The sequence below is a fragment of the Pyrgilauda ruficollis genome, unplaced genomic scaffold, assembly GCF_017590135.1.
Source record: "Pyrgilauda ruficollis isolate IOZ18807 unplaced genomic scaffold, ASM1759013v1 scaffold4, whole genome shotgun sequence".
In the NCBI taxonomy this organism is placed as follows: Eukaryota; Metazoa; Chordata; class Aves; order Passeriformes; family Passeridae; genus Pyrgilauda; species Pyrgilauda ruficollis.
In genome coordinates, this window is record NW_024525489.1 from 10,784,201 (window position 1) to 10,812,191 (window position 27,991).

The window sequence follows — 27,991 nt, forward strand, 5'->3', positions numbered from 1 at the left end:
GAAAAAGTTAACCCCAGCCAGAACCAGGACAGTAGTAGAACTTGCAGAAGCTCTGGTGCTGCTTCTCTTTCCCCGGCTAGCTGATGTTAAGAGAGGGGGGAGGCAGTTTTCCCCCTGGAGCTCCGTTGAATCCCAGTTGTCAATTGTTTCGGCGCAATATAAAACACAGGCAGCACACACGGGTCCCAGGGAAACTTTATTTGATGGTAAACTTCCCCTTTCTTCCTCTCCTGGGCCCCAATCAAGGGGCAAACAAAGACTTATATCTCAGGAGAAAGTCAGGGGAAGGCCCCACTTTCAACAAATCAGGAGAGTTGGGAGTAAAAAACCTAGGCAGGGAATAACAGTAGTGAACCAATAAACTTCCAAGGGAGAAAGAACAGTTTCAATAAATGGGTAAAGTTTGGAGAAATAGAAACTAGAAACTAGCTGACGACATAAATGGGAAAAAGGCGGAGACAAAAGGAAAAACAGCACCAAGGAAAACCACCAAATCACAAATCAAACCATAAACCTAATAAAACAAAAAGCACAATACAACACTCTGGTACATGGGATATTTAAAACTGAACATGACAGACAAGAAAAAAATGGTTTTGGGGAATTAGTTTTTCACTGTCAAAGGGGTGGACTAGTGACCTACTATCTCGTAGTGCCTTTTAGTCTGTTTGAACTAATACTTGGAATTCCATATGTCCTCTGGTCCCATTTGGACTTCTTTTGTATCTAGCAGTAGGAGATCATCATCCTGTGAAAATGCTTGACAGTAAATGCTTAATTTTCAGTCTTTCTTACTGGACAATTAAGTCTCAGTATATGCAGAATCACATTGTGCCCACTTGTTTACTTGCAGTAGAGAGAAGGACAGAACTCAGAAATCAACTTGTCCATGGATCACAAAAAACCTGTAAAATTGGCCAGCAGCACTGGGAGTTTTAAATGGTTGGAAATGTGCAATGATTTCATTGATTTTTTACATTTTTAATTCTAATTATTTGCATTTTGTGTATTTTACAGACCATCTGAAAGGAAAGATAATCCAGAGGCAGATACAGAGAGCAGCTCTAGGTAAGAGTGTAACATTTCAGATATGATACAACAGGGACAAGCTTTCTCCCAGGGCTGAATCTTCTTGGGAGGCAGGTTGTATTTTCTATGACAGATTTTTTGCCACAGTATTTCTACAATAGTCCATGCCACAAAGAACATGTGAACTTTGCCTGAATTTTGACTCAAAAGGTGTCTAATTTTATGTGTGGTGAGAAAAATAATACCCAGTTCTTACAGATCTGGGAGTTTGGTTTCTGACTAGTCTAACCTCAATTCCTATTAACAGACATTGAGTTGTCCTGAGGCTAAGCTAGTAGCCATGTTGCCACAATCTAACATTCTTTTTAATTTTTCTCATTCCAAGGGGGACTGAAGGCATATACAGTTCATTTCTCTCACATCTAGTTATTCTTGAGAAGTTATTCTTGCTGTTTCTTTTGACACAGCTGTAAAGCTAAAACTGTCTGTGTAAGTTGTTCACAAAAGTGTAAAGTCATCCAAATTTGGTTTAAGATGCTTTAAGCTGATTTCGCTGACTTTGTACTGAAATGGCCTAGGAGTGTTCATAAGAGAATTCCACTTTGGGGACAGTAAACTTCAGCCAAGATTTGACAGAAGACCGCTGGGGCAGTTTAGATCTCCCCTCCATAGAAGAATCCCAAAACATACCTTCATGGACCTACTTCACGTAAAAGATGGAGCTAACTTGGACCAGATTGCAGCTGATATGTGTGTTTCTATGTACACATAACATAAAGAACAATTATCTCTTAATAAGAGAGAGAAAATTTGGGGACTATCTTTTCTTCCAAAAGTCAGGTGAGTAAGTTACTTCAGAATAACAAAACTGTTTCTGTTTCTAATATACCCATGCATCTCAAGCTTTGGTGATGATGTTATTGTTTCACACCTTTATAATTTTTTATTTTGATTTAAAAATCATCACTAAAAATAATTTTGTCTGTCAATAAAGCCCAGGAATCAAACTCAGTTGACTTTTATAAGGATGAGAAGAGGGAGGGAAGAAATTGCTGATCTCTTCTTCCTGTTATCCAGTGACAGGACACATGTGAAAGGTTCAAAGCTACATCAGGGGAGGTTCAGATGTAATATTAGGAAAAGATGCTTTACCAAGAACAGGCTTCCTTGATAGGTGATCAATGTCCCATACCTGACTGTTTTAAAAGTATTTGAGCACCCTGGTTTAATAGTAGTATGCTTTCACTTTTGGTCAGTGCTGAAGAGGACTAGATGATGGCTAGGAGTCCTGTCCAACTCCTCCCTTTCCCTGATCTCTCCTTCCCTCCTCTGAAGTTCAATTTAAAGGTGCTATCTTCAGAATAACATGGCATTTTTTCTTTAATTCACTCCAGGTTTGAATACCATCTATTTAGTAATTTTTTAACACTATTTCAAGTTACATTAAGATGAATCATAGCAGTGCTGTTTATGAGAATTCCTTATTCAATGGTTTGAAAAGTGAACTAATATATTCTGAATGTGTGTTTCAATCTGAATGATAATATCTGGTTTTGTACTGACTTTTTTTACTACATAGAAAAATTGTGTTTCAAATGCTGTTTTCAATAGCTAAGCTGTTACTCATAACATTGGTAGGTATAATTTTTCATGTCCTTAGAAAGTGCCATAGCAGTGACTTTACCAGCTGTACATTCACAGTATGAATATTCTGTTAGTGTTTCACCTCATAGCAGGCAACCTTTGTGGTTTTGCCTTTTTGTTTTGAGCATTGCTGTCTGCTTATTCTCACTAAATCTGGACTGCACAAAGTATTTTCCAGTATTTACATTATTATTTTAAATACTCTGGATATTTAAGCTTAATATTTATTCTGTCAGTTGGAGAGTATTATTTGCCTGCCTGCCTGCCTTTCTGGATGAATGATTTTTCAAAGAGTAACAGGTGCCAAGACTCCCAGGAACTTCTTGATGATCAGAATGTCATCAAGATATTTTTAAATCATGATATTTTTAAATGTGTGGTCAAAAGTCTAATTAAGGGTCTGTTGAAATCCCAACATGAAATAAAACACACCATTGTTTCAACTAGAAACCAAGTTAAGTAACATCTTCCAGCTGCCTTTTTTTCTTCCCCTTAACTTAAAGCATTTTATGGTTAAAACTCTGCAAGTAACTATTCTAATGTGATTTGAAAGAGTGTAGTTCTGTTTCCCTTATGCCTGTGCTTAAGATGTGGATTTCTTTTTGAAGGAAAACACCACTACTCAACCCATTGCTCTTAGCTATCCCTTTTAAAACATTAATAGATGGGAGGTATCATCAGAGACAAGGGATTTTCAAAGTTTGTCAGTGCACTACCAGAAACATTGAACACTTTATGTAAATTTGCAAGGATTCATCTCAGTGTGTCTTTCATCTTTATTATCTGGAAAACTACCTTATTATGGAAATAAATAATTTTAGTTATCTTTATGGAAACCTTTCAGAGTAAGACACTTCACTGCATTTTTAGGTGGGATTTAAAGCTCCTTTTGCATGTGTAACTGCACTTCAGGAGTATTTAAAATGAAATAATGTGCACACTGCCTAAGTATTGACAGCAAAAACACTGGGTCGTAAACATGCTTCAGGGTGGAAAAGATGGGAGAAAAGAATGGAAAGAAAAGCTTTCCCTGGGGTTTGCAGTGTTTTAGAAGAAAAGTTGATGTTTTATTTTATTCTAGTGAAGCATTATCTTATGATGCTTTAAAGTAGTATTTCTGTAAAATGCAGAGCCTGATGGCAAAAACTTTTTGCTTCTGAGGAGGTTTGTTAGGAGCAAATTTCTGTCCAACTCTGTTGTCTTTATAAAGCTACTTGAAATGGAAAAAAAAAAAGGAAATATGTGAGTCTTTGTAAGGAATTTGCATCCCTTGTACAGATTTCAATATTAAGTTTTATCAATATTTTATTAAAAACTTCAAACCAATAAAAAACCCCCTCATTTTTGCAGGTTTTGTGACTTGAATTTTAGAAATAAGATTCTGTATTTCTCATGTTATTCAAAGGGCTGTTCCCCAGTTCTTTTTTAAGCAGAATTCCCTTGAAAAACTGATTCCTCATAAAAAATAAATGACGAGGTGAGTCAGAAACAACAGATATGTTTCAATCCCTGAAAATGCATGCCAGCATTTGATTTGGTGTGGCAAATGCCTGCAAGCACAGATTTTGGCATGCTATTTTTATATTTGGATTGGTAACACGTATTTGGTTTTAAGCGAATATAGGAAAATTCCTGCTTAACTTTCTTCCCTTTACAGCTTTATCTGTACCATCTTTTCCTACATTTTCAAAGCTAGATGCCTGTTGTAAAGATGTTAGTATCAGTCCATGCCCTTTTTCATTCCTTGATGTGTGTTTCTTCATAGCATGTTTCATTCTGCTTACTCACCTTTCCTTGTCTAGAAATGAATGAACATGATCAGCACAGAGGACAGACAGTGCTGTATAATGAATGCATCAGGGGACTCCTGCAGGAGTATTCCAGCCAGTCTTAGGAAAGGATTTCAAGCAATGATTCCTCGAATCCTTTGATGTTGACACTACCACATATCTGACACTGAGAAGCAAATATGTTGTCTGACAAATTTCTGCATATCAGAAAAGTTACAAAGGGGAACTGCTGCTCCTAGTCATCCAGTGTCAGATCCCAGAATCACAGAATGATTTGGGTTGGAAAAGATGTTTAATCCTCCAGCTATGGGGAGGGACATTTTTCACTATGTTAGGTTGCTCAAAGTTCCATCCAACCAGTCATTGAACCATTCCAGTGTTGCTCATGCCACTAGAAATGCTGGTCCACCATGGTTTGTACCTGCTCTGGATATAAGGCATGTTCAGAAAGTGTATGGTAGTCCTCTCTGAACCATTGCAGCCTCTTCTAGACATATATAACATTGATTAGTCCAATAATTATGACTGTCTTGAAGTCATCTGCTATGATCTGTGCGAATGGAAAGCACATAGCACTTCCAAACTGCTGGTTTACATCAGAGTTAATCTGTTCTTTAAATAAATCCATATTTGAATAAAATGAGCTTGGTTTCTTTCACTGCTTTGCATTTTGTAACTGAGATGATATTAAACTTTTTTCATATGAAGCAGAAGAGTCTTGATCTGTACTAATGCCATGAAATAAAGAGACACAAGTGTTTTCAATCATAAAATGACAGAAGCTGAGGAAACTGGCAGTTTGTGTTTTCCCACACAAATCCAACATAGTCCACGGAGAATAATAGATGGCCTGTTTTAAGACCATCATTCTTGGTGATGAAAAATGATATGTATGGGCTAAATAAAGCACTTTAGATAAATAATTTGAAGTCCATAATTTCAAGGAGGTGGTGGTTTGGTTTTTTGCTTGGTTGGGTTTTTGAGGTTTTGGGGGTTTTTAGGTTTTTTTGGTTGTTTTTTTTTTTTTTTTTTGGTTGTTGTTGTTGTTGTAGTTTTTTTTCCCCTGTTTTGTTTTTTTTTGTTTGTTTTTTGTTTTATTTTGGTTTGGGGTTTTTTTTTTTTTTTTTTTTTTGATTTTGGTTTGGGGTTTTTTTTTTTTTTGTTGTTGTTGTTGTTGTTTTTTGGGGGGTTTTTTTGTTTGGTTGGTTTTTTGGTTTTTTTTTTTTTCAAAGAGATAAGGAAATGTCCTCAGTACTACCAGGTATCCAAGTGCTAAAATATGCTAGAGAGCAGTGTAGTCAGTATACAATACCCTCAGAATAAGAGAAAGATTTCTCTTAGGAATTCACAATTTTGATAGTCACAATCTTTCTGTGTATTATGTTGTTCTGTATGTTTGTGCTTGAAATGTCAAACAGCAGTGGTGGTTTTGTGTAAGTTCTTGCACATGCAGCACACTGCTTTTCATTCCTAGGGTGACCTCTAGTGGCATCAAGGCCATTTTCTTTAGGGATGAGTTTATTTTCTTTAGTCTATTTCAAAGGAAATAGAAATTCTGCGTGATAGAAGGTTGGTAAGATTGTGCTTGCTAAAAGGGATGTTGATTTTTCATTGTTGCAAAGAAAAAGATACCAATGGCACAACTGGATGAAAATTCAAAACCAGTACCTCTTTGCCTTTATTAACAAGTTTTACTTTGCCAAAGATACAGATGCTTTTGAATTTGCTTTGTACAATTATTGTAATATATTAGGTGCTTTTAGAAATATTTACCAAAGTAGTTTTTAATCAAATGCTTGCAACAGTTCGGGACAATTAATTTTGGAAATATATATAAGCAGTGGTTTGGACATTACAAGTTGTTAGATTATATCCTTTGGTAACTGTGAACCTACACACTGTAACAAATTTACTCTCTTGGTTTTGCATGCTATTTTGTGCTTCAAATCAGCATAGTTTATGGCTGAAACTATAAGCTCTTGAAGAGTTTGGGGTTTTTTTGTATCTACCAAGTTCTTCTATAAATATGATCACAATCAGGGAAAAAGCCACAATCAGCCAAAGAAGCGGCAGCTAGAAAGCTGCCCTGATGTCCTTACCACAGCACTTGAGGTTTCTTCTTAGGTAATGTTTTTTTAGGGTTTTCCCAGTATTACACAGGAACTAAGTTTAAAACTGTAGGAGTGTGTTCTGATGAGAAGACACTTTATCCACCTGTCCCTTCAGGCCTCAGTCTCACACAGATCTTTCTTTCCACAGGTTTTCTCTCCAGTCCTTCTAAGGTGTTTGGTAGTTTTATTTTTTTGCTGTATTTTTTCTTTTTTTTTTTTTAGCAGGATTTACTATGTCCAAGGTTAAATTCTAGAGGCAGGCATGAGTCTTCTCTTTCAGTTTGTCTTCCAGAAAGAGAATTTTTTACTGGAACTCTTTGCAAATATGTCCTCCTGAACAGGGAAAATTCTGAGATTGTTTTTGTGTTCCTATTAAGTTTCCAATGTGACCCACTCAAATCCAGTGATCAGACCTCAGAAAAGAGCAAAGACATTTTTGGATCAAGTGATATTTCTATTAGGAGTCATGAACTTATAGCACAGCTACCCAGTACTCAGCTTTTTGACATTGACTTTGGCATTTCTCTGTTTTTGGAACAGCTTGTGGTCTCTGTAAGCTTTCTTGTAGTAAGTATTTCTTCTGAAATAATGAAAAGTTCAGTGAGAGTCGTATTATTATTTAGAAACTCCTTCTGGTGTCTAACAAGACAGAATCTGGAGATGAAGCTTTCAATTCTCTGGTTTGGTCTATTAAGATAAGATATAACATTCTGTGAGGGTAGTTACACATTGAAAAAGTCAAAGAAGTTTGCAGGATCTCTGTTCATGGAGTTTTCACAATATGTCTGAACATAATCTGGTTCAGTTTTCACCAAACCTTGAGCATTTTGAACCAGACAGGCTTCCAAGGTCCCTTCCAACCAGAATGATTCTATGACTCTAAAATAGGACTTGAGGTGGAGTGAACCAAAAATAATTCTGGTTCTGTGCACACAGACTATAGATTCTAGGCCTAAGCTTGTTTGCTTATCTTCAGTATATCTTTGAGTGTGTCTCTCTTTTGGCTCTAATAAGCTGGTAAAAAATGTAACTAAGAATAATACAGAGTTTAAAGTGCTGTAGGCTTCTTTTTTCTAGCCATGTCCAGCGGGTGTGTCCAGTGTGTGGGCACCTTGACTAGTGCTGTTTCAGTCAATGTTTCGTCCATGAAAACTCTTTGTAATAACAAATTCTGTAATCTAATGAACTGTAAACAGCAAATGGAGCTCTTTCACATCTGTATTTCTGTGAGTTTTTCAAGGTCCGACCTAGAGTAGAAATTTCTATCTAGCCGATTATATAAATGACAGGGCAAGGGGTGAACAATGAAATAGCATGGCAAGGATGATATCCAGCATTTCAGAACAACCTGCAGGTCTGGTTAAAAGCTTTTGCCATTTCATTTTTTGCTGAAATAGCTAAAGGAAATTAATTCATCCCTTCTTTACTGAAAAATGTTTGCATATTTGAGATCAAAATAAATAATTACTTAGAATAAGTATCTAATAATATCCCACAAATGTGCACAGGATGGATATAATTTCTCCAGATAAGAATCTTGTGGTTAAGTTGTAATTGCTTCTGGATATGTCATGATTGTCTCTTCTCAGTACACACTACAATGTAATTCAGCCAACAGCTACCAGAGCATCAAGCCCAGCGTCCTTTCCTTCACAGATCATAGGAAAGAACTGAGTTATGAGAACTCCCTAAATGCCTCTATATTTCTTGTACCTTCTTGAGCTGGTAGCACAGCACAGACAGCCCAGCTGTTCTGCTGCCAGCAGGTATGTGCATGGGAGAACCAGCAAAAGCATGGCACTCCATGTGGGACATGAGTGTGACCAGTAGGGATAGGGGGTCCCAAAACCATAATCTGGTCCCTACTACTGCCCAAGTTGCACATGGCCCTAATCTACTATGCATGCCAGAACACCAAACAGCATCAAAATTAACCTTCTTAAAGAATGACATTCCTGGTGACATTAAATCCTGTAGTTGTGGTTTCAGAAATTTTCTGGAAAATTCATACATCACACCAACATCTAAAAATACATTTAGGAAACTGTTTTAGAGGATCAGTGGAGTAGCCATGTGGGAGAGTGGAAACTAAACTTTCTGTAGTACTTTTGTCTTTATTCTACACTTAACTGAAGTGGGGTCTTAGCACATCTCTCTGCTATTTGCATAGGAAAAAAAATCAGATCCATGATAGAGGAGCTTCAGCCCAACATCTTTTGTTTTATTTGAGCCAAGAGTTAAACTAAATAATTTATAGTGCAACCTCATGCTCATAATACATGGATTTCACCAATAATGATGTCTTTCCTTTACGTTTTCCATCTCTCTACTCTCTTGCAGATGAAAGTAGCAGAAAGATCAAAGTTGTTCAGACTCGTACAGCCATATACATTTGTTTGGTTAGAATTCACTTCTTGAATCAAGGTCAAAACCTCATTTATTGTCTAACTTGAAGTTAAACATCAGTTTCATTGCCCATCTATACCTATACACAGCTGAAACAGATGCAGTTAAGGATAAGCATGTATGCTTATTTTTCCTTAATATTCTTTCAAATGGCGTTGCTATAAGTTTAGTGTATTGTCCAGAATCAATGTTTCTGTGCATTGTCACGAGCATTTGTACTGACAACCTCAGTACAGTTCTGTGCCTATAGACAGTTCTATGCAGAATGCAGGTAAAACATGCCTTATTTTTAGAAAACACTAGGCCTATTGAATTAATCCCACAGTTGCTATGTGCATTGCATTCCTAAATGTGATCTACAAGCACAGACTTTGCTGCCCATGCCTGTGTATGTTGTTCATGCACAGTAATCTGTGACACTCATTGTGACTGCACCTTTAGGTATGTCTTATTCTTAGGAAAGTTTTGCTATATTATTCTCAGTGAAATCCTTCTCTTGACTAGGAATTACTTTACAAAAGTTGTGGTGCTCATTGAACTGCAGTCTGGATATTAGTGGTGGCGTATTCCTTATGTCTCATGACAAAGCTTAGAAAAGAGATTTTTTTTTTTCCACGAAAGCTCTTGAATTTTGTAGAAATTAATGTTTACAAAACTTCAAAGCTTATGGATGATAAATCACACCCCTTCTTGGGAGGCAGAGAAAGATCATTCAAACATATCAGGTATGATTTTATCTAATATGAACAAGATAAATGATGCAAGAGGAATCACATGTAATCAAATGGTAAAAAGTATTTATTAAGTTTAGTCAAGAATCTGAGTTAGTAGGGGGTTCCTGGCTAAGATCCAGCTATGTTACTGTTTCACTAGATTAACTGGCGTGTATGGAACATATTAAACTCGAAGCTGCTTTGTTGCTTTTTATTCCCCCGGTTTAATTGTATATTTGGAAAGCAATAGGGAATTTTTAGCTATGATGGTTGCAGAAGCTTGCATGGCTTAAGTATAGCTGACATGAAGGTAACACCTCCTGTTTTGTATACCATGTATTTTCAGGAAGAAAAATATAGATTACTAGTTTCAAAGAAGAAACTTGAGGGAATTGAAATGTGACTGTATTTAGGAAAAACAACTCACTGAGATGGGAAAAATAGCTCTGCTTGCCAGGTGTACATTGGAAGTTAGTTTGAGCCAGTATTGAGCCAGTAAAACAATAAGCAATGCAATGTTACCAAAAAAAAAAAAAAAAAAAAAAATTAACAAAAAAAAAAAAAAAAAAAAAAAAAAAAAAAAAAGCAGCATACCAATGGATCCTTTTAGTAAATTCAGTGATCAAAATCAAAATCAATAAAATATACGTCCTTAATCCCCTGCACATCCGTTAAGTTGTAAAATGCTGAAAATAGAGCAGCATGTTTCAGTGTATTCTATGACAAACTGGCTAAAAATTTTAAAAATCTATTACATGAGGGTTATGTAAATTGCTCTAAACCCACAATATAAACTCATCCAGACATTAGGATATTTTCATCTTCTCCTGAGTTACATTGTCGCTACTTATCTTTGTATAAGGTACACATGTGGTGCCCAGTGACAAACATAGGCTGACATGGCCCTGGGGAAATATAAAGAAAAAGAGGAGAATTACTTGTAAGATGATCCTGAATAATGATAGATTTTAAAGGTATTCCTTTAAAAAAAAATCAACTTACAACATATGTTCCATTTTGAAAGCATTAATGCTTGAGTTTGCCAAAAGCTGCAAAGCTGATAAATAATGCAGTAAATATATTAATGGGGTACTAAAGTCAATTCTAAATTTGGTTACTTCAAGTGACTATAAATTTAAGTACATAAACACAAGACTATCCAGTGAAAAAAATGAAAATATTTGACTGCAAAAGTACAGCTGGAGGGCAAGACACAATGTTATTTGAGGCACAAGACAATAAATCCCTAGGAGTTTGACTTCCAGGATACACTCAGGTTGAGAAATATATGAGCACCCCAGAGAGTATAAAGTTCAGGGTCACAGAGAGTTTCTTGCAAAATTTTCTGACTGTAGACAAGAATCTGCCAGAGTATTTCAGGTTGTTGCCAGTTTGCAGTAAACTATGGTGATAACACTTGGTATCATTCTAAAAATAGCGTGTTTCATCCATGCTTTCCACACGGCTTTGAAATAGTGCTACATGTAGCAGGTGCTACAATTTCTCTCTGGTACTGTGTGATTTGATCATGTGGAATGTGTAGTAAAATTTACTACTTCCTGTACTCCAAAACTGGCCATTTCATTAGAATAAAATAATTATATCTTAAAATGCCTCTTAAAATCTTCTTTATGAGAAAAAAGCACCAAAAATTACAAACCTTTATCATATGAATGTCAACTCATGCAGAGCTCACCTTCATCTCTATGCAGGCAGCTGGTATCAGTTATATCCTGTGCTCACTCCACCAAATGGTTTGTATATGAAGATGAAGCAAAAACAGGTGAAGCAAAACCAGTTAGCCTTAAAGTAAGCATCAAATTTGCCAGCTATTTCCCTACCCAGTGTAGCACTGTCAGTCTCTTCTTTACATCTTAGGACTCAGTATTCTTGAAAAAGGCATCACAACTTAGGATTCATAATTTTTGCCACTCAGCTCTTTGTGCAGTTATGTTAATGTAAAGAAAGAAATACTCCTTATCAGCATGTTGCTGACTGCTGCCAAAATAGTTCTGTTGTACAGAACTGGATGCCAACAGAAGCTCCTAGTATACATCGAGCCAATGTTTTCCTAAGCATGCATGTCATACCTCCCTGCACCCCTGAAACCTGGGGCTGCATTATCCAGGATTAAATTGCAGCAACTGCATTCGTTGCCCAGGAGAAGTCACTGGGGCATGAAAAGTGCATGTGATATTACACTCCAACTGAATGAAAACTTCTCAGCTAATGCACTAAAAGCATAGAGCTAAACTGTACAGCTGAGTTTCATATGACAAACTGTCAATCAATGAATTGAAAGTCAATCCTGAATGAACAAAGTAGATACCACTTTGTGTTCTGTGCAGTTGCAGAAATTATATCTGATAATTAATATTTTAGCAGTAGCACCTCTACTGCATCTTTTAATGTGTTGCAAATTTTTTCATGTACGTGGGCAAAGCTGCTGTCATGATTTTTCAGTGCTTCTTAATCTCCCTGTACTTGGTATATGTGTGGTTAATATATATTTTCTGTTTCTGCATGGGAAGGAAGATATATACAATAAAAATAAACTCTTTAGAGGAAAAAAAGCTATAGCCAAAGGAATTTTTTCTTAGGTGTCTAAACTGAATTTGTGAGTAAATAGTATGGGGTTTTTTTATCTTTTACAGTCGATTCAGTGTCCCTCTACCATTATTTTAAAAGGACTGAGCCTATGTACTGAAGAATGCTAGCATTAGATCTGAGATACAGTGAGCCAGTAACCTCTGCCTTAGCTTCCTTTCTTCAGCTGTAGCTGAAATTGCCTGAACTGGTAAGAGAAGAGGGGTGTGAGGCAGCAGAAGCCATGGGGCAGAAAGAGGCCACTGCAGGGATTCATCAGGAAAGCTAAAGAGGAGGAGAGGGGAGAACAGAAGTAGCAGGGAATGAGGAGAAGGCAGAAGTAGCAGGAAACATAAGTGTTGAAATTATGTAGATGTCTTTTTGCTTGGAACATCAGGAAAGAGCCATGATCCTTTGTATATATTACAGTAGGTATATTTCAAAGGTCTGGTCTTTAGAGAAGAATGTTATTCAGTTCACAAACATTGCTGCAATGAGCAGACATGACAAGAAACTGAAATGGACATTGCAACAGCTTGGGAAAAAAACTTGCAAAGCAGTGCCTTGGCAGGCATGCCCTGGACTTGACTTACTACTGGACTTCACCTGACACTGTGATCAGATCTCTTCTTCTTTTGTGACCCACGGTCAGTGAGGTGCACAGGGACATGTAACTTTTAGCCATTTATCTGATGTTATTTCTGCTGTTGGGGCCACAACAGCCTGCAGTGTACTGACCTCTTTCCATTCACAAAACTCTGCTGCTCACCTTGTCTACAGCTGTGCTTCTGCTTTTCATCACCAGCTAGGGATAATGGGCAGACTGGTATTCGTGGGTGAGGATGCTGCACCCTGTTTATGATAAAGCTTTTCAACCCATACAAAAGGCTTTATTATTATTTCAGAAGGTAACATACAACCAAATACTCCCATCTGCAGCATGTAATCAGCAGAAAGAGAACCATTCTTTTGCTGTTTTTATATACAAGTGACAAAATTTTGCCTAAGTTTGGCTGACCTTTCAGAGCTAATATGAAAATATTTTTCCAAGTACTAGATGTCCTAATAAACCAAGGAAGGAAAGCTATACTCTGGCTTGTATCACTCTGTAATAACTATCAGAATTTGGTGATGTTTTCATGTAGGGAAGTACTCACTTCAGAAACAGCATTAACATTTTAAGATGTTAATGTTAATGCTGTGTTATTCCACCCTGTGTTATTTCCCTTCATTACAAGGGGCTAGAACTGCTGCCTCCTGAACTCAGACACAAGATTGTGCAAATAGGACAAATTCAGCGTGCTCAGGAGAGTCCCCTTTAACCTGAAATTGGCTCACTAGGTCTGGCTGGAGTATTCGTGGAAACATAATAAAGATTCTCACATGGTCTGTGAGCATGGCTCACTTGAGAGCCAGTAACTCCCTAAATCATTTTAGTTTGTTCCACAAGAGCACATTTCCCTCAAGCCTGGCTGCTGTGTGTTCATGAAGATCAGAAAAGCATGAAGCCTCAGGAGCTCTGCAATGAGTGTCTCCACACAAGTTCCATCTGTAGCTGTGCTTTCCCACATTATGCCTTCTCTTGAGGATGATATGTGAGAAATCAGAAAATCCTCATCCCTTGTAATCGTGGAAAGGTTTGCTCCTTTCCTTAAAGGTTCTGGAACAGTTATGAGGACTTTTTTATTATCTGTTATGTTCAGGTATAACTTGTTATACAATGTCACTGTTGTGTCATCTTCTCCGCCTCCTGTCTTGTTTGTTTCCTTTAACATTTCAAGCAGTTTATATTTTTATCTTTAAAGGGTACTCTCCCCACCACAAATGTACTCACCCTATCCTTCTTTGTAATCAGCTGCAGCAAGAACTTTCAATGTATGAAATGAGACTTTTGCATAGGCTTTGTCCACCTTGACTGTTTTAACATGCTTTAGCTAAGTAATGAAATAAAGTGTTTTTCAACATCATCTCTATTAAGCTATACGGTGCTAGTACAAAGATTAATGGTTTCAGCTGATGTGCTGACAGGCAGAGAGGGGTCAGTGCTGCCTTCTTATTCAGACAGAATTCCTCTCCTTGAAGAGAGAGTGCACTCCTCAGGCCTTGTGACAGACTGACAAAGGATTTATTTTCTTGGCAGAAATAAGAGTCAGGGTGGAAACTTGCATGTGTTCTACAACAAATCTTTTGATTTTTTGTAATTTTTCTTGAGTTAAAAAGGTCAAACATATTTTCTTTTCATTCATCCCAGAAACAGAAACTGTTGTAACATTAGTAGGTAACTTCACATTTCCTTTCACCACTGTATGCATAAACCATGATGGAAGGACTGTTTCACAATCTCTCAGAAAAAGCACATTGTGTATTGCATGTTAACTACCTCTGTTACAGGATAGGGAAATCATAAACTGCTTTCTTAGGCTAACTTAGGCTATTCTTAAGGTATTTCCTTAGCCTTTACCTTGAAAATTGTCTTGCATAGTTTCAGGATATTTTCCTTATTTATACTAATTTATTGCTTTCCAAAGTTAATCTCTCTGTCAAGAGCTACTGCTGTCTCTTCTTTTTGCAGCAGCTTCTGGTCTTGTTTTTGTTGTCAAAACCATTGCAAAAAGTGGTTGAACACATTTGATAGTGTTTTATGCCAAATATGAATGTTTAACTTGCTTTTATTTATATCTAAAATTAATGTTCCAATCTTTAATGACGATAAAATCTAATTATAAGCAATTTGATTCAAATCACTAGTTATTGACTATGTCCTCTACTAAGTAAGGCCTAAATAAGGAATTTGAAGAAGCATTTGCAGAAGAGTGAAATGGTTAATCACCCCAATTTCATTAACTGACTCTTAAAAGCTACTTTTTATTGTAATTAGAAGTTGCTTCTTTGGACACCATATAGTCATTGCTTAAATCTGATCATTTATCCTATAGCTGTTTCAAATCCTTCTGAAGAACTAACGTTTGATCCAGTAGAAGAGAAACTTCGAATGCAAATTGAAGAAGAAAAAAAAAGGTACTATTTCTGCCTCAGATTTCTACCATCCTTCAGAAGATAAATTATACTGATAGTATATTCCAATTACAATTCTGCACACACAGCTACCCTCAGGGTTTTCTCTGACATTTTAAAAATAGCAGCTTTGTGGTTCACTAATAGTCCAAAATTTGTGTATATGCTGTTGGTTTGTCTGTCAGATGCCACAGTAGATGAGAGAGGAAAATTTATGCTTGAACTAAAGGTTAAAAATAAATAAAAACAGTTTAATGTCCTCCCTGAGGATTAGTGTTTGCAACTTGTTGTTTGAATTCAAATGTGCTGTGAGCCTTTTGGGGTGATTCAGAAAAGTCCTGCCTTTCTTGACCTAAAGAAAACCTTTAGGTTATACAGGACTCACTAAGTGTAAATAAAACGCAGATTACACATTGGTTAACCAATCCTTGCCAGGAGGATTAAAAAAAATAGATACAAGTATATCAGTATTAAGTATTTTGCTAGCGTTTGTAATTCACAATCTCTGAGGAAACTTCTGGCTCTTTCATACTCCTGGTAAATCTCCAAATGTCTCATAGCCAAGAGGGTAATGAAGCTTCAATCTGACAGGGAAACCAGTCTTGGCTCCTATCTGAATCCAAGATACCAGTTATTTATTAATGGTAACATGATGAGATTCAAAAGAGATAATTTTCATAGTTGATTGAACCCATATTTTAATCAATGTTGATCCCACTTGAATTTCACTAACTTCTTTATGAAATAAAAGGTTTGTGGAATAAGTTTCTCACACTTACTGTCCTGTGAAGCTTTTATAAAATATGAGACGTTTCCTTCTACCATCTGTCTGTGTCCTCTGCGTCTCTGATTATTATACATTATTTTATAGTTTAAATCTCCAGCAGTTCTAGGTAGGATTAACTTTTGTTCAGATATACATTGGAAAATCTGTAATACACTTTCTTCTTCTTCTTATATTAGCTATAAAACAGTGTACAGTCGCTTCAAAGGACTGAAGGTAGAGATTGAGCACCTGCAGCTTCTTATGGAAAAAGTGAAGATGAAGCTGCAAAAAGAATTTGAAGTCTGGTGGTCTGAAGAGGCAAGAAAATTAGAGGTATGAAATAATTTTGTATTTCTTCCATTATCATATAAATATAATATCTTCAATCATTTCTTAAAGAAGTAGTTAATTGACTAGATGGAAAGGAGTGTGAACGATGGAATTCAGGGTCTGGTTCACCTGTACTTATGCCAATGTAAGCTGGACAAAGATAATGTGAATTATACTTGTGTGAAGCTAAAAAATCAAACAAACCCAGTTTTTCCTGCTTTATTTTCTTTTTGATGTTGTCCCAAACAACTTGATTAGTAGGGAGGGATGGGCCCAAAATGCCAACTCTGAAATAATATTATCGGATTGCAAAAAATAATCTTTTTTACTGCTAGCAAAACTATTGTTTCATCAGCATTTTTTGCAGCAAATATAGTTACTTTTTAGATTCTTTTGCTTGCAAAGACTCCAGTAACTTTTCAACTTCCCTAGGCTCCCAGAGAGTCATCAGCTCCCAGCACAGTGTGTTTCCTCACTCTCTAGCTGAAGTCCACCAGTGTTTAAGCACAAAATGCTCTAAGGCAATGACTTGTGTAAAAATGAACTAAAGACCTGTCATTTTAACCAGTGTATTAGAAATCCATAACACAGTCAGTCTGAAACCTACACTCTACTGAAACAACCTAGCTTTCTTGTGCTCCCCTTCTGACACTTTTTTAACGACTTGCAAGTAGTGACACAGCAACTCACTGCAAAGCTCGGCCATGAAACATACATCAGCCTCATGAAAAAGAATGCTGAGTGCAGTCCATCCCATATCATTTATTATTAACTGGAAGAGAAGATTTACTCCTTGAGGAAAGGCTGTTATAAACAAAGAAAATTTTAGCTTATATTTTGGTTAGTTCTCATAAGTATAATTTAAACTGTATTTTTAAGAAAACAGCCTAAAATAAATCCAGAACTTAAACATAGGGAACTTAGTTATCCATATACTGCCACCTAAGCAGCTTAACTGCAAGTTAGCATTACCAAATACTTTTCCAGTTAAAATCCCTAACCATATTGGTGGCAAAGAGGATGATATTTTAGTCACCCTCCTCTCTAAATATTTAGCCTTTTCAAAGCACTGCAAGTAATATTCTTGAATACACAACAGCACATTTTTCTCCATCCCTTAAAAGGAGAGTTCCACAATTCAACCTCTCATGATTCATCAGTAGAAGATTAGAAAACTGGAAAACATAATTGGGATTGATTTCTTAGATCTTGACCTATTTATATAAGTGAGATCCCTAAGAAACTGAAATCAGTGAACATATGCTGTTACATATTAAAAACCTGTAACTTAAGCTTAAAAATACTTGAACCAATCCTAAATACTTTCCTCTTTGTTCAGAAGTGTTTGTGCAAGTGGAGAAAATACTGTGTGATTCAGGCTCTGTGTTTTCTGAATGAGTCATTGCTTACCTTGTTATTGCTGAAATTTATAGGCCCATATGAAGCACTTTTAAAAAATTCTAGCCTCATAATTTTGATTTTCAATCTAAACTCAGCAGGAAAAGCCAGAGAGGGCTGCCTCACCGAATACTGTCACTGTTAATCCACAGTTTATCAGATCCTTGCAGCACCTATCACCTATCAGGTAAATTGTTTATTTTTCTCTTCCTTCCTTACATGGGAAAAAATGCACTTTTAATGAAAGTGAAGTTGGCTAGAATGCTTTTGCAAATATCACACTGAAACACTGCATTTTCAGTTACAACAGAAACAATTGTGTAGAAAATGAAATTGTATATTTCAGTTATTTGGAAGACCTATTGAAGGTCGGACCTCAGATCTTTTGATGGGTTGGTCTTGGAACCTTGGAAACCTTTCTCTAGAAGTCCCACAACAGCTAAGAAGGGCAAACCTGTTAGCAGTCAGTTTTGTGTATGAGGAGACTATATCTCCTTTGGGATGTATGTAGGGGACTTCAAAACCAAAAAAGATTTTTAAATTATTTCATATATATCCTAGATAGACTTGCTCCTGAAAAATTTCGTAGTACTACATTTATGCAGCATATTATTCCACAATGATATTATATTTGATATGGTAAGATGGTGATGTGTCTTCTACAGGAGTAAAATGTAATTATCTTGGTTGTTTCATCAACAGTCACCTCTGATTTCAAAACCTCTAATTTAAATTTGCAGTAATAGGTTTTTCATAACCACCAGGGAAAGTAGTGTGCAAGAAACCACATGCCTGACTGTGAAGGTTTCTGTATTCAAGGACAATAAATGGAGGTGTTCTCTCCCCTTCCTTCATCCTTTCTCCCTCCCTCTTCCTCTTTCCCTCCCCACCTTTCTCTTGATCTCTTTTTCTGCCTCTCTCTCCTCCTTGTTATGCAATTAACATTTCTCTGATGAGTGGCTTTACCTACATTTTTATTACAGTAATCTGCATAAATTATGTTTTTCTGTTTTCTTAAACCTGTAAAATAACTTCTAAGTTTTATTTAACACTTTCATGTATCTGTAGTAAATGCACCATAATCAGTACAGAAAGTGATAGACATAGTCCTCTAAAGTTTTCTGAGAAGACATTTTCAGATCTCTCAAACTGATGAAAACCAGCTTCAGTCTTCTCTACTTTGCTTTGGTTCTTATTCTGTGTCCTCTCAAGACTTAGGCATTAATCACTTCGCAAATGGTTTTAGGCCTAATCTGTGCTGTTCATTTCTGGTCTCAGGCTGAAGGTTACTTGTCCCAGAGAAAAGCTCATGGAACAGAACATGAGAGCATTTTTGGTCTAGCTTAGCACAAATTCAGCCAAATTAGCTCGAGCCATCCATGACTGTCACTCCCTGTACTGTCCTTTGAACCAAGCACCTCTTGCACAATCCTTCTGCCCCACTGACCTTGGAAACAACAAATTTCAATTGGTGTGCTGATGCCTTGCTAAGGAGAGCAATACCTTTTGCATTCTAATTAAAAATTCTTGAACTAAAAAGAGCATATGCTAATGCCCAGGCACTTTCTAGTGCAATGGGGAACCGGCCTCCAGCAGTGGTGAATCCTCCTTTCCCTACCCTGGCTCAGAATCAAAATTGCATAACTGATTTCTTTATGAGTTTTAAGCTTTTCTATCAAATGCCCTTACTGTTCATGTTTATTACTGGAGGACAAGTCTAAGTAAAGTCCATCTGGCATTTTGACTAGAATGGGGAAAGGTGCATGGTTGCTTTCAGCTGCCAAGCTTACTTCAGAGTCCTGTACTGCCCCACATGATTCCCTGCAAAAAGCAGATGTTCCTTACAGTGAACAGTTTCTCTGTGTCTAATGGGCATATTGACTGAGGCTGACTGGATGATCCTTGCATAAATATCACAGACACAAAATATTTATCTTCTGGAACTAAAATTGTAGAGGGAATTGGGATGAATGTAGTTTTATTTTCCCATCTCTGTCAATATTCTTGCAATAATCTTTAAAAGTCAAGCACTCTTTCCTTCCTATAGTACTGGAAAATGGATCTTATTTTATGTTAGGCTGTTTAAACATATTTTACTCAAGTACTGTTCCAGTGGCATGTATATGGAAGTAGAAACAGTATTTCTGCTTTTTCTGAGGCAGGAGCTACAGGCTTAACCTCCCACTGTGCATGAAAATTTACTTTTTCCCCTACCCGAGTCAATAACATTTTAGACTAATGGTTTAAAATTTCAGACAGTAAAAGAAAAATATACTAGAATATTTATTTCCCAAGAATTTCTTTGTCCCCAGTTGTCACAGCAACTTTACTTACCACTTCCCATAATGGAGTAGAAGGAATCCAGGCTACAGGCACTTCTTTTCCTGAGACACAAATGGCTCTCGCTTTTCTAACTTGTATAAAAATCAACCGTCTCTTTCCTTGGAATGATATTGCTATCTCCACCCAGCAGAATAACCAGCCACCAAAGCAAAAGCTGGCATAAATTATGTTTGATATAATGTGGTGTAAATAAAACCTGTTTCCAAGATGGAATTCAGTTAACAGGTGTGTTCAATAAGTATAAGATCTAAAACTAAGCAGGCTAAATTCTAAGACTGCTATTGACAGGAAGTATGCAGTAAAACCATTCAGACAAACTCCTGAATGGGAAGGGATGTACATACAATCTTCAAGCTAGAAATAATGATTTATATAACTCAGCATGCAAAAGACACAGGTGTTTTCCTAATCTTTGTGTGTTTGAACAAAGTCTTTTGATCACCTTCTAGTGTATGACTTGTGTGCATTGTTATTGTTTGACACACCTTAGTCTTGTTCCCAGAGAAAATTAAGCCTTGAGAAGACTCAAATTTTATACTAAGTTAATTTATAACTAAAATAACAAAGAAGGGAGGCTGGTAATCCTTTTGAGGCTTAAGAAGAATACACACACCTAAAAGGCACTTGATTCATGGTCAAATAGTGTCTCTTTATTCAGTTGAAAAAATGGCTGAATTGTTAAAGTGTCAGAATGAGTTTATGTTAATAAAAGTGTTGAATAGTGACAATTTCTGCCTCAGTCAGTGAGATCTGAAAGCTGTGGTGCTACCTGCAACTCACACTGTATATATGTTTATGTCTCTTAATGGATTCCTGTCAAGTCTGCAAGAAGCCTGAAAATGCATGTCGGGCTCAGTACTCCATATGTGCTAAACACATTCGGAATTCAAGCACAGCCTTTTGCTCCTCCTCATACAGTCTCTCCCACAATGGCTTTCATTTAAGGAATTTATCAGATCCTTGTCTATTCAAATTGCTTCTCTCACTGAACATTTTGTTTCAGTAGTGTTGAACGGTTCTTGCATTCCCTTTGAATCATATAAATAGTTAGATAGTTATTCAAATCTTATAAAATTTTTGGATTTTTTTTCCTCCTCTTAGAAGGAATGCATTCCTTTTTATCTCAGTCTAATCTTTCTTAACCTCACTCATTTCCTTTTACTGCATCTCCTTTGTCCTATTCCAGCAAACCCCACAGTATGTTCAACCTCAAACTCCTCGGCTGTTCTGTTTCTTATTCAGAATCTTCCTGGCACTTTAAATTTCCTTGGAGCCATTTTCAACTAAATCTTCATGCTGTCTGATGACTCTGAGCATCAGATTTTTTTAACAATTATTGTCCTGGATTGCAATAGTTACCACCTATATTAATGTTGTGTGAAGCAAGGTCAATGTTTACATATTTTACAGCATTTTCTGTCTAATAATTTTTTATTCCTGCCAATTTTCTGCAGTGTTACATAATGGTAAAAACATAATCTGAGAATAACATCATCAATTAGTGACATTTCAAAGGTTTTCACATTCTTTGGTAACAACTGGAACAATTTATTTATGAATTTGCAAGTTAGGCCAAATTTAATTTTGTAGCCAACTACTAAAATGCTCAGCTTTAGGCAGCTTGAATCTTTCCTGTCTGTACAATGAACATCTGTTCCCCTCATGTCTAAAACTCAGATAACCGGACAACTGCAGCTGAGGTTTTCTTAACATTACAGAAGTTGCACACCTTCCAATTTTGAATTTCCATTTTAATCTACCTGATTTTCCATTATTTTTCAGCTGGCAAATTAAGCACTCATACCATGACCATGCATCATCTCTGCAGCTCTTCTACCCTGTGTACTTGATGTAGCTGATCAGTCCATGGATCAGTTTTCTCTGGTCCTTGGGTTCCTGCAGCAAGGGAAATGCTGCTGCAACCCCTGTACATCTCTATGACCCCTGCCGCATGCCTGACTGAGAAATACACCCTTAACAGAGGATTCTCCCCCCCCCCCAGGCCCCAAAAAAGAAAGTTATCCACTGGGTGAAACATCAGGTACTAGGTTATAAAAGCAAACAGACATATAAAGTTGACAGACTATCTTCAATCTCCAGAAAAAGCAGAAATTTTACTGAAGTTGTCAGGAAACAGTCTTTGAGATTTCTTAAATTTAACTCAAGGAAAAATCAGATAGATGGAGAATAAAAAAGGGAATTATACACTGTCAAAACAAGCTGAATAATCTTAGAGGTTAAAGCTTAGGCAACAGACAGACACGGGACTTACATACCTCGTATGTCCACCCAAATCCAAAATGTGATCCAGAAATGCCTGTTTGCATATTAGAGAAATGTTGAATGGCACCTCTAGAGATCTCTAGATCAACACCTGGCTTGAAGAAGACTTTCATCACACTAAAGGGTGTCAGACATGGTTTTGTTTGGCTTTGTAGGAGCATCCTGAGCTGTCCAGTACTTCATGCTGGTCACACAGAGAAGGGTGTCATTACCTCCACCCCATGCTAGCATAATGACTTTCCATTAAATCTAAAGCATCACTAGAACATTTCTCTTTTTATTTTGCATTACTAGAACAGCATCTAACACTCAGATGAATAAGGAGTGTCCTGATTCCTAAGAACAGGCTAGGAACAAGTTGCATCTGAACATACAAACCACTGCACAGCAAAATTACACTCTTTTGTCCCCTTATGATTCAACTTATCTTGCAATATCAGTATCAGAGCTTCAGTATGAAAGATGCAAATTATCCCCATACAACCCATCCCTCTAGCCTAGGAATTAGAGAAACCTCTAGGATATAAGAGATGGATTTCAGTTGTGCCAAACTGATGGACTCATTTGTTAGATTAGTACGTTAATTGTTAACCTCTTACATGGAAGCAAAACTTTGAGTCATTTCGAAAAATAGTTATAAGCTTCCTTATAAATTTCCAACACTTGCAGGAGAACAGTTTGCATCCCACAATAAAGATGTCTGCTTGCAACCCCATAGGCACAGGATAGGAGAAAAAGGTCCATCTCTAAGCACAGTAATGTTAATTTCCTGATTTTGGGCATCATCTCACTCAGTCTAAGTGTGTTTTTTAATATTGCTTTCTGTGGGTGCCAAATTCTCCCAGAGCATCCTAGGGCAAGTTTTGCTATATTGTCCTCAGGTCCAGGAATGTACTAGAATGTGACATCCCTAGAGTTCTAACCATGCCACACCTGTAGTATATAGGGTTTTGGGTTTTTTTAATCAGTCTAAATTTAAATCCCCTTTCAAATGGGGATTTAACAATTTTTGGTAATTTTTTTTTTTATTTAAATGGGGAAAAAAGTAGTTCAAATATATAAACTACTGCAACTTTAAAATAAAATCCTTCAGCTGACTCACAGTATTTGTAAAATTATACATTTTGTGCATGGCAAAGAGAAAGCAAAGATGCTTATTTTAATAAAAAGAAAGCAGTGAAAAAGAATCACATTAAGTCACATTACTTTATGTTTGTTGTCGGCTAAGAATAGAGTCAGAGATGGTTGCTATGGTTCAGTTGATGTGCAGCAATTTATTAAACTGCGGTTATGTGACTTGGATGCCTCAGAATCTCAGGGCACAGACACAGAGGCCTTTTAGAAAACTGAATTTAAAACACTAAATCACTTTGTTTTTAAGAACTGCCAAATAAGTGGAAAAATTGTTCAGGAAATCCTAAAGCAGAATGACGATATGAGGTTCCCAGATATTGTTAAACCACATAGTAGGTAATAACATCACACATCCTTTCTAGCTCTTGTAATATGTAGATGCAATAAAGTACAGAATATTATTGGCATTAAATAAGATATTGCTTTAGTTGAATTAGGCAGGTGTGAATGGTGTGGGACTTGAGGAGTTAAAGAGAATCATTCAGCAAACCTGGAGCTGTTCAGCTGAAAATGACTTATACTCCTGGGCACAATATCTTCTGCAAAACTGAACCTGGCACAGTGTAATACAGTAAAATTTTAGTAATAAATTTCTTTCCCTTTTCAAGTTCTCTGCCAGAAATATCAACTCATCAGCCAACAATGAACAAACTACTGCAGAGTTAGAAAAGCAAGAACTTGCCAATCCTGCCATCTACTGGAAAAATCCTTACACTGAGTAATTTACTTTTTCCACTCTAAGATTGGCACCAGATCTGGCAGTATATGCAACCCCCAGGAAAAGCAGAGAATCCCTAGATATCCAGTGGTGGAAAACTGCCTCCCTAACAGTGAGCTTCCTTGATAATGATATCTGCAGAGGCAGGAATGCACAGCAGCTGTTTGCAATATATTTGGCTATCATCAACAAGCCCCATCCCAAAGTCCTCACTGATTTTTTACCCAGTCTCTCACTAATTTTGATGACAATATTGCCTGACTAAAGAAATAATAGAAAATGAGCCAGGGTCTCACTTGGCTAATACTCAGTTTAAGAACTAAATATACCATTACAAACTGTACAACGGATATATCAAAGTGCTTTACGAGTCTGGCTTAGAATGAAAATACTAAAAGTATATTTTTTGTGAAGGTATTTGTCATTCTTTTATAGCCACATTCTCTACATAAACATCATCATCATATGGATTAAGCTGAAAATCTTCTTTCACTAAACAAGTGTTTTATATAGATTTTTAAAATCTTGAAAAACATCATGTATTAATATTGCCTACACAAGGGCTATATTCTTTTCTTTATATTCCTCATTTTCCTTCATTTCCCATTCAGTTTTTCAGACACAAGTAGAGACAGCCCTAATGAAGATCCAGCTGTGAAAAACAATTCAGTCACTTTTGGTAGCCCAACTTTAAACACAAGGTAAGAACTATACCTTGGCTACTCAGAGGAAAGTGCAAAGTACAAAATAATATAATGCCTTCACAATCCCCCATCAGTCTATTTAAAAACAGTCTCCTTGAAATATATAAATAAAATATTTTACAAATTGCAGATTTTCCTCCAACTTCCAAACCAACTGCAGGCTGCCACATAGCTTTACACCAGTCTGCTGCATCATCAGTATTACAAAGGTGGTTTCGTGTTTGGCTTGAAGCTTTTTCTCTATAAACTTATGAATATTCATGACTGTGCCCTCCCAGTTTTCAGAGAAAGGGAATCTGAAAGAGTAAATAAAAACATATAAAAATAAGAGAAATCAGAGTGTATGTATTGAAGAATTGTAGAATGCAGGAACTAGACAGAGATTTTTTTCATACTTGTGATTTTGTCTTTCAAATATTTTTAATCTCCCACAAATTATTCTATTAAAATAAAATGGCAACAGTTTCAGGCTTGGCAAAAGTTATATGTCATGTTTTCGCAAAAGAGGTACTGCTTTGTGAAAATTAGCTTATCAGATTAACAGAAACTACTAGAGTTTTGAGCCTCTCTATTTTTTTCTAGTGTGTTTATTTCCACGTTCTTTTCTCCCATTGAAACATTATGCCAAATCTTTTCTCTCACTGAAACATGCCAAATGACTGCCATATCACTCTACTTCCAGAAGTTACATTCTTATTGTGCTCAACAGTTCTGGCTACCAGTGCCCTTAGGAAAATATGGTCAAGTTACTGTTTTTCCTACTGTGTTAGTAAGAAGAAAGCACAAGGGTTTTTTTCCTTTCACTTTCCAAAACTATCCATTTCTAGAGCAGAGAAAAAACTATGGAAAATTTCATCCCCTGAAACCTAATGTTTAAATTGCATTTGGGGTTAAGAAAAGCAGAAGAAAAATAGAAGCTAAAATGGAATTTAGAGAGTACCTTCTCAATATACTGTGGGTTTTTATTTTTTGTATTGTTGCTAAGTAAATGCAAATCAATCAAGAATAGTCCCTTATTGGTGTTCTGCAATTATCTTGTAAATTACATAAAAATAGTGGAGTTTTAAGATCAGAGTAATTTCTTCTTTGGTTTTCCATTTTGGTTCACTGATTTAGCAACTGAGAACTTAACTAGTAGCACAAATACAAGAATATTACACTGTTGCATGTCAGTCATACAAATCACCTACTGCTACAGTCAGTAAGGAACAGTGAAAATAACTATAATTATAGAGGTATGATATGTAAAAAAAGGTTTTCTCTTCAGTTCCCCTTGTCCTTCTGTATTATAATTTTTTGTCGCTGTATTTCTCATCTCCCAATTAGTGCTCAATCTTTAAATAAGGTTAAAGATGCAGGTGGAAATTCTTAGCTTTCTCAGCTGATTAGAACAGCTTCATTGGATTTCATCATGTTACACCACCAGAGGATCTGTCAAAAGCACTCGTAGGTACACGAGTTCAGCTGGGACTGGAGATTCAGCAGCACAAAGGATTTGCGTCTGTCAGATGTCCTGAGTGCCATGTGATTGTTTACTTCTGTGTGTGTATGAAAACTTAATTCCCCCACAGTAGGCAAAAATGCTATTGATCTGTTCAGACGTATAGCAAGAAAACACATGGCATAGTCATATCCATCATTTCCTTGGTAAACTCACTACATTAAGCTTTTCCACTTAGGAATTAAGTCTTTGACTCAGCACTACAATATTTTCAACCCTTTGTGAGAGGTCTATAGCTGATAAGCAAGAAGCCTTCCCACACTAAGGAGATAGTGACTAATCTTAAGAGCCTACATAAGACCATTAAGAAGTCCTGAGATCAATTCTCTGCTAAACTCTGCCACATCTAACAATGCATCTAAAGAATAAAATCCTTTATGGTGTAAAAAAGAAGAGACAGAAAAATTAACCTTCTTACTCACTTGAGTCCACAAGCATACTTTCTTATTTCAGGACCCCACCAAGTTCAAGTACATCTATTCCTCTGACTGGAGACAGCCAGGCTGATGCTGACATCCTAGCTTTCATTAAAGCAAGACAGAACATCCTGCAGAAGAAAGGTAAATCCTGCCAAAAAATAGGAAGCAAAACCATAATCTCCAGTACAGCATTTTGAAGTCAAAATAGCTTTAGTCCACATTACACTGTTGCAAGTGAAAACGGATTCTGGCTGCAGTTATATGACATTATGTTCTCATCCATTCTAAACACTTGAGGTTCTTCACATGTATTTCTTAAGTAGCTCAATGCTGCAGTGAAAAATTATGAAGGCTCTCTGTTTTACTAAGCCACCATCAGTGAATGTCTGGGGCATGCATGGCTGTGCAACCTGCATAGTATATTTTACTCTTAAGGAAATGCATTTTTATGCAGTTCCTTGATGATCCAAATTTTTCTGTTTAAATTTTTTTAAACTATGTGTCCTGGTTTTCATCTAGTACAAATACAGTTGTAACAGTTGAAACCAAATAAAGATAACTCAAATGATTGCACTGCACCCCTGCCTCAGGAGGCCGACTGGCCCACTGTGCCTGGAAAAGAGAATATCCTTAACAGGTATTTCACTATGTCAAGGTCTAATGAAAATTTCTATGAGTATTTGTCATCAAATCAGATACTGAGAGCAATTGTAGGAAGGTAATAAAGTTCACTCTAGAGTGTAGATAAGTAAAATTGGCAGGAAGAAGAAAGCAATAAATAAACAACAGTGGCACTGCAAGGTAGCCTAAAATTTATTATGATAAAGAAAAATTACCTGTGCTATCTTTTTTCCTGAATAATAGTTTTTAGTGGCAGCAACCAATTAGACTGAATATGAGCATGTTAGTGGTTACTGAAGCAATAACTTTCCATCAGCACTTCAGTGCTGACGACAGCATTTTTCAACAAGCTATCTGCACCTGGCAGATGGTGTTAGCACTGTCACAAAGTGGGGCTTTGGTACCACACTACTTATCAGAAAACTGTCAGGTAAACACACACTGGCTGAAAAAACAGCCTCCCTACACTCATCCAAAGCA

At 36.6% G+C, this 27,991-nt stretch overlaps 1 protein-coding gene across 1 annotated transcript in view; it reads left to right on the forward strand.

The window, feature by feature from the left end:
* Positions 1-27,087, forward strand: part of KIF6 (kinesin family member 6) — a 153,513-nt gene extending 126,426 nt beyond the window's left edge. The window contains exons 16-21 of the mRNA XM_041477164.1: positions 1,018-1,068; positions 15,216-15,297; positions 16,258-16,393; positions 17,887-17,975; positions 24,878-24,967; positions 26,925-27,087. Coding sequence (XP_041333098.1) covers positions 1,018-1,068; positions 15,216-15,297; positions 16,258-16,393; positions 17,887-17,975; positions 24,878-24,967; positions 26,925-27,087 — 611 coding nt within the window. The remainder of the gene's footprint in view (positions 1-1,017; positions 1,069-15,215; positions 15,298-16,257; positions 16,394-17,886; positions 17,976-24,877; positions 24,968-26,924) is intronic.
* The last annotated feature ends 904 nt before the right edge of the window (positions 27,088-27,991 follow it).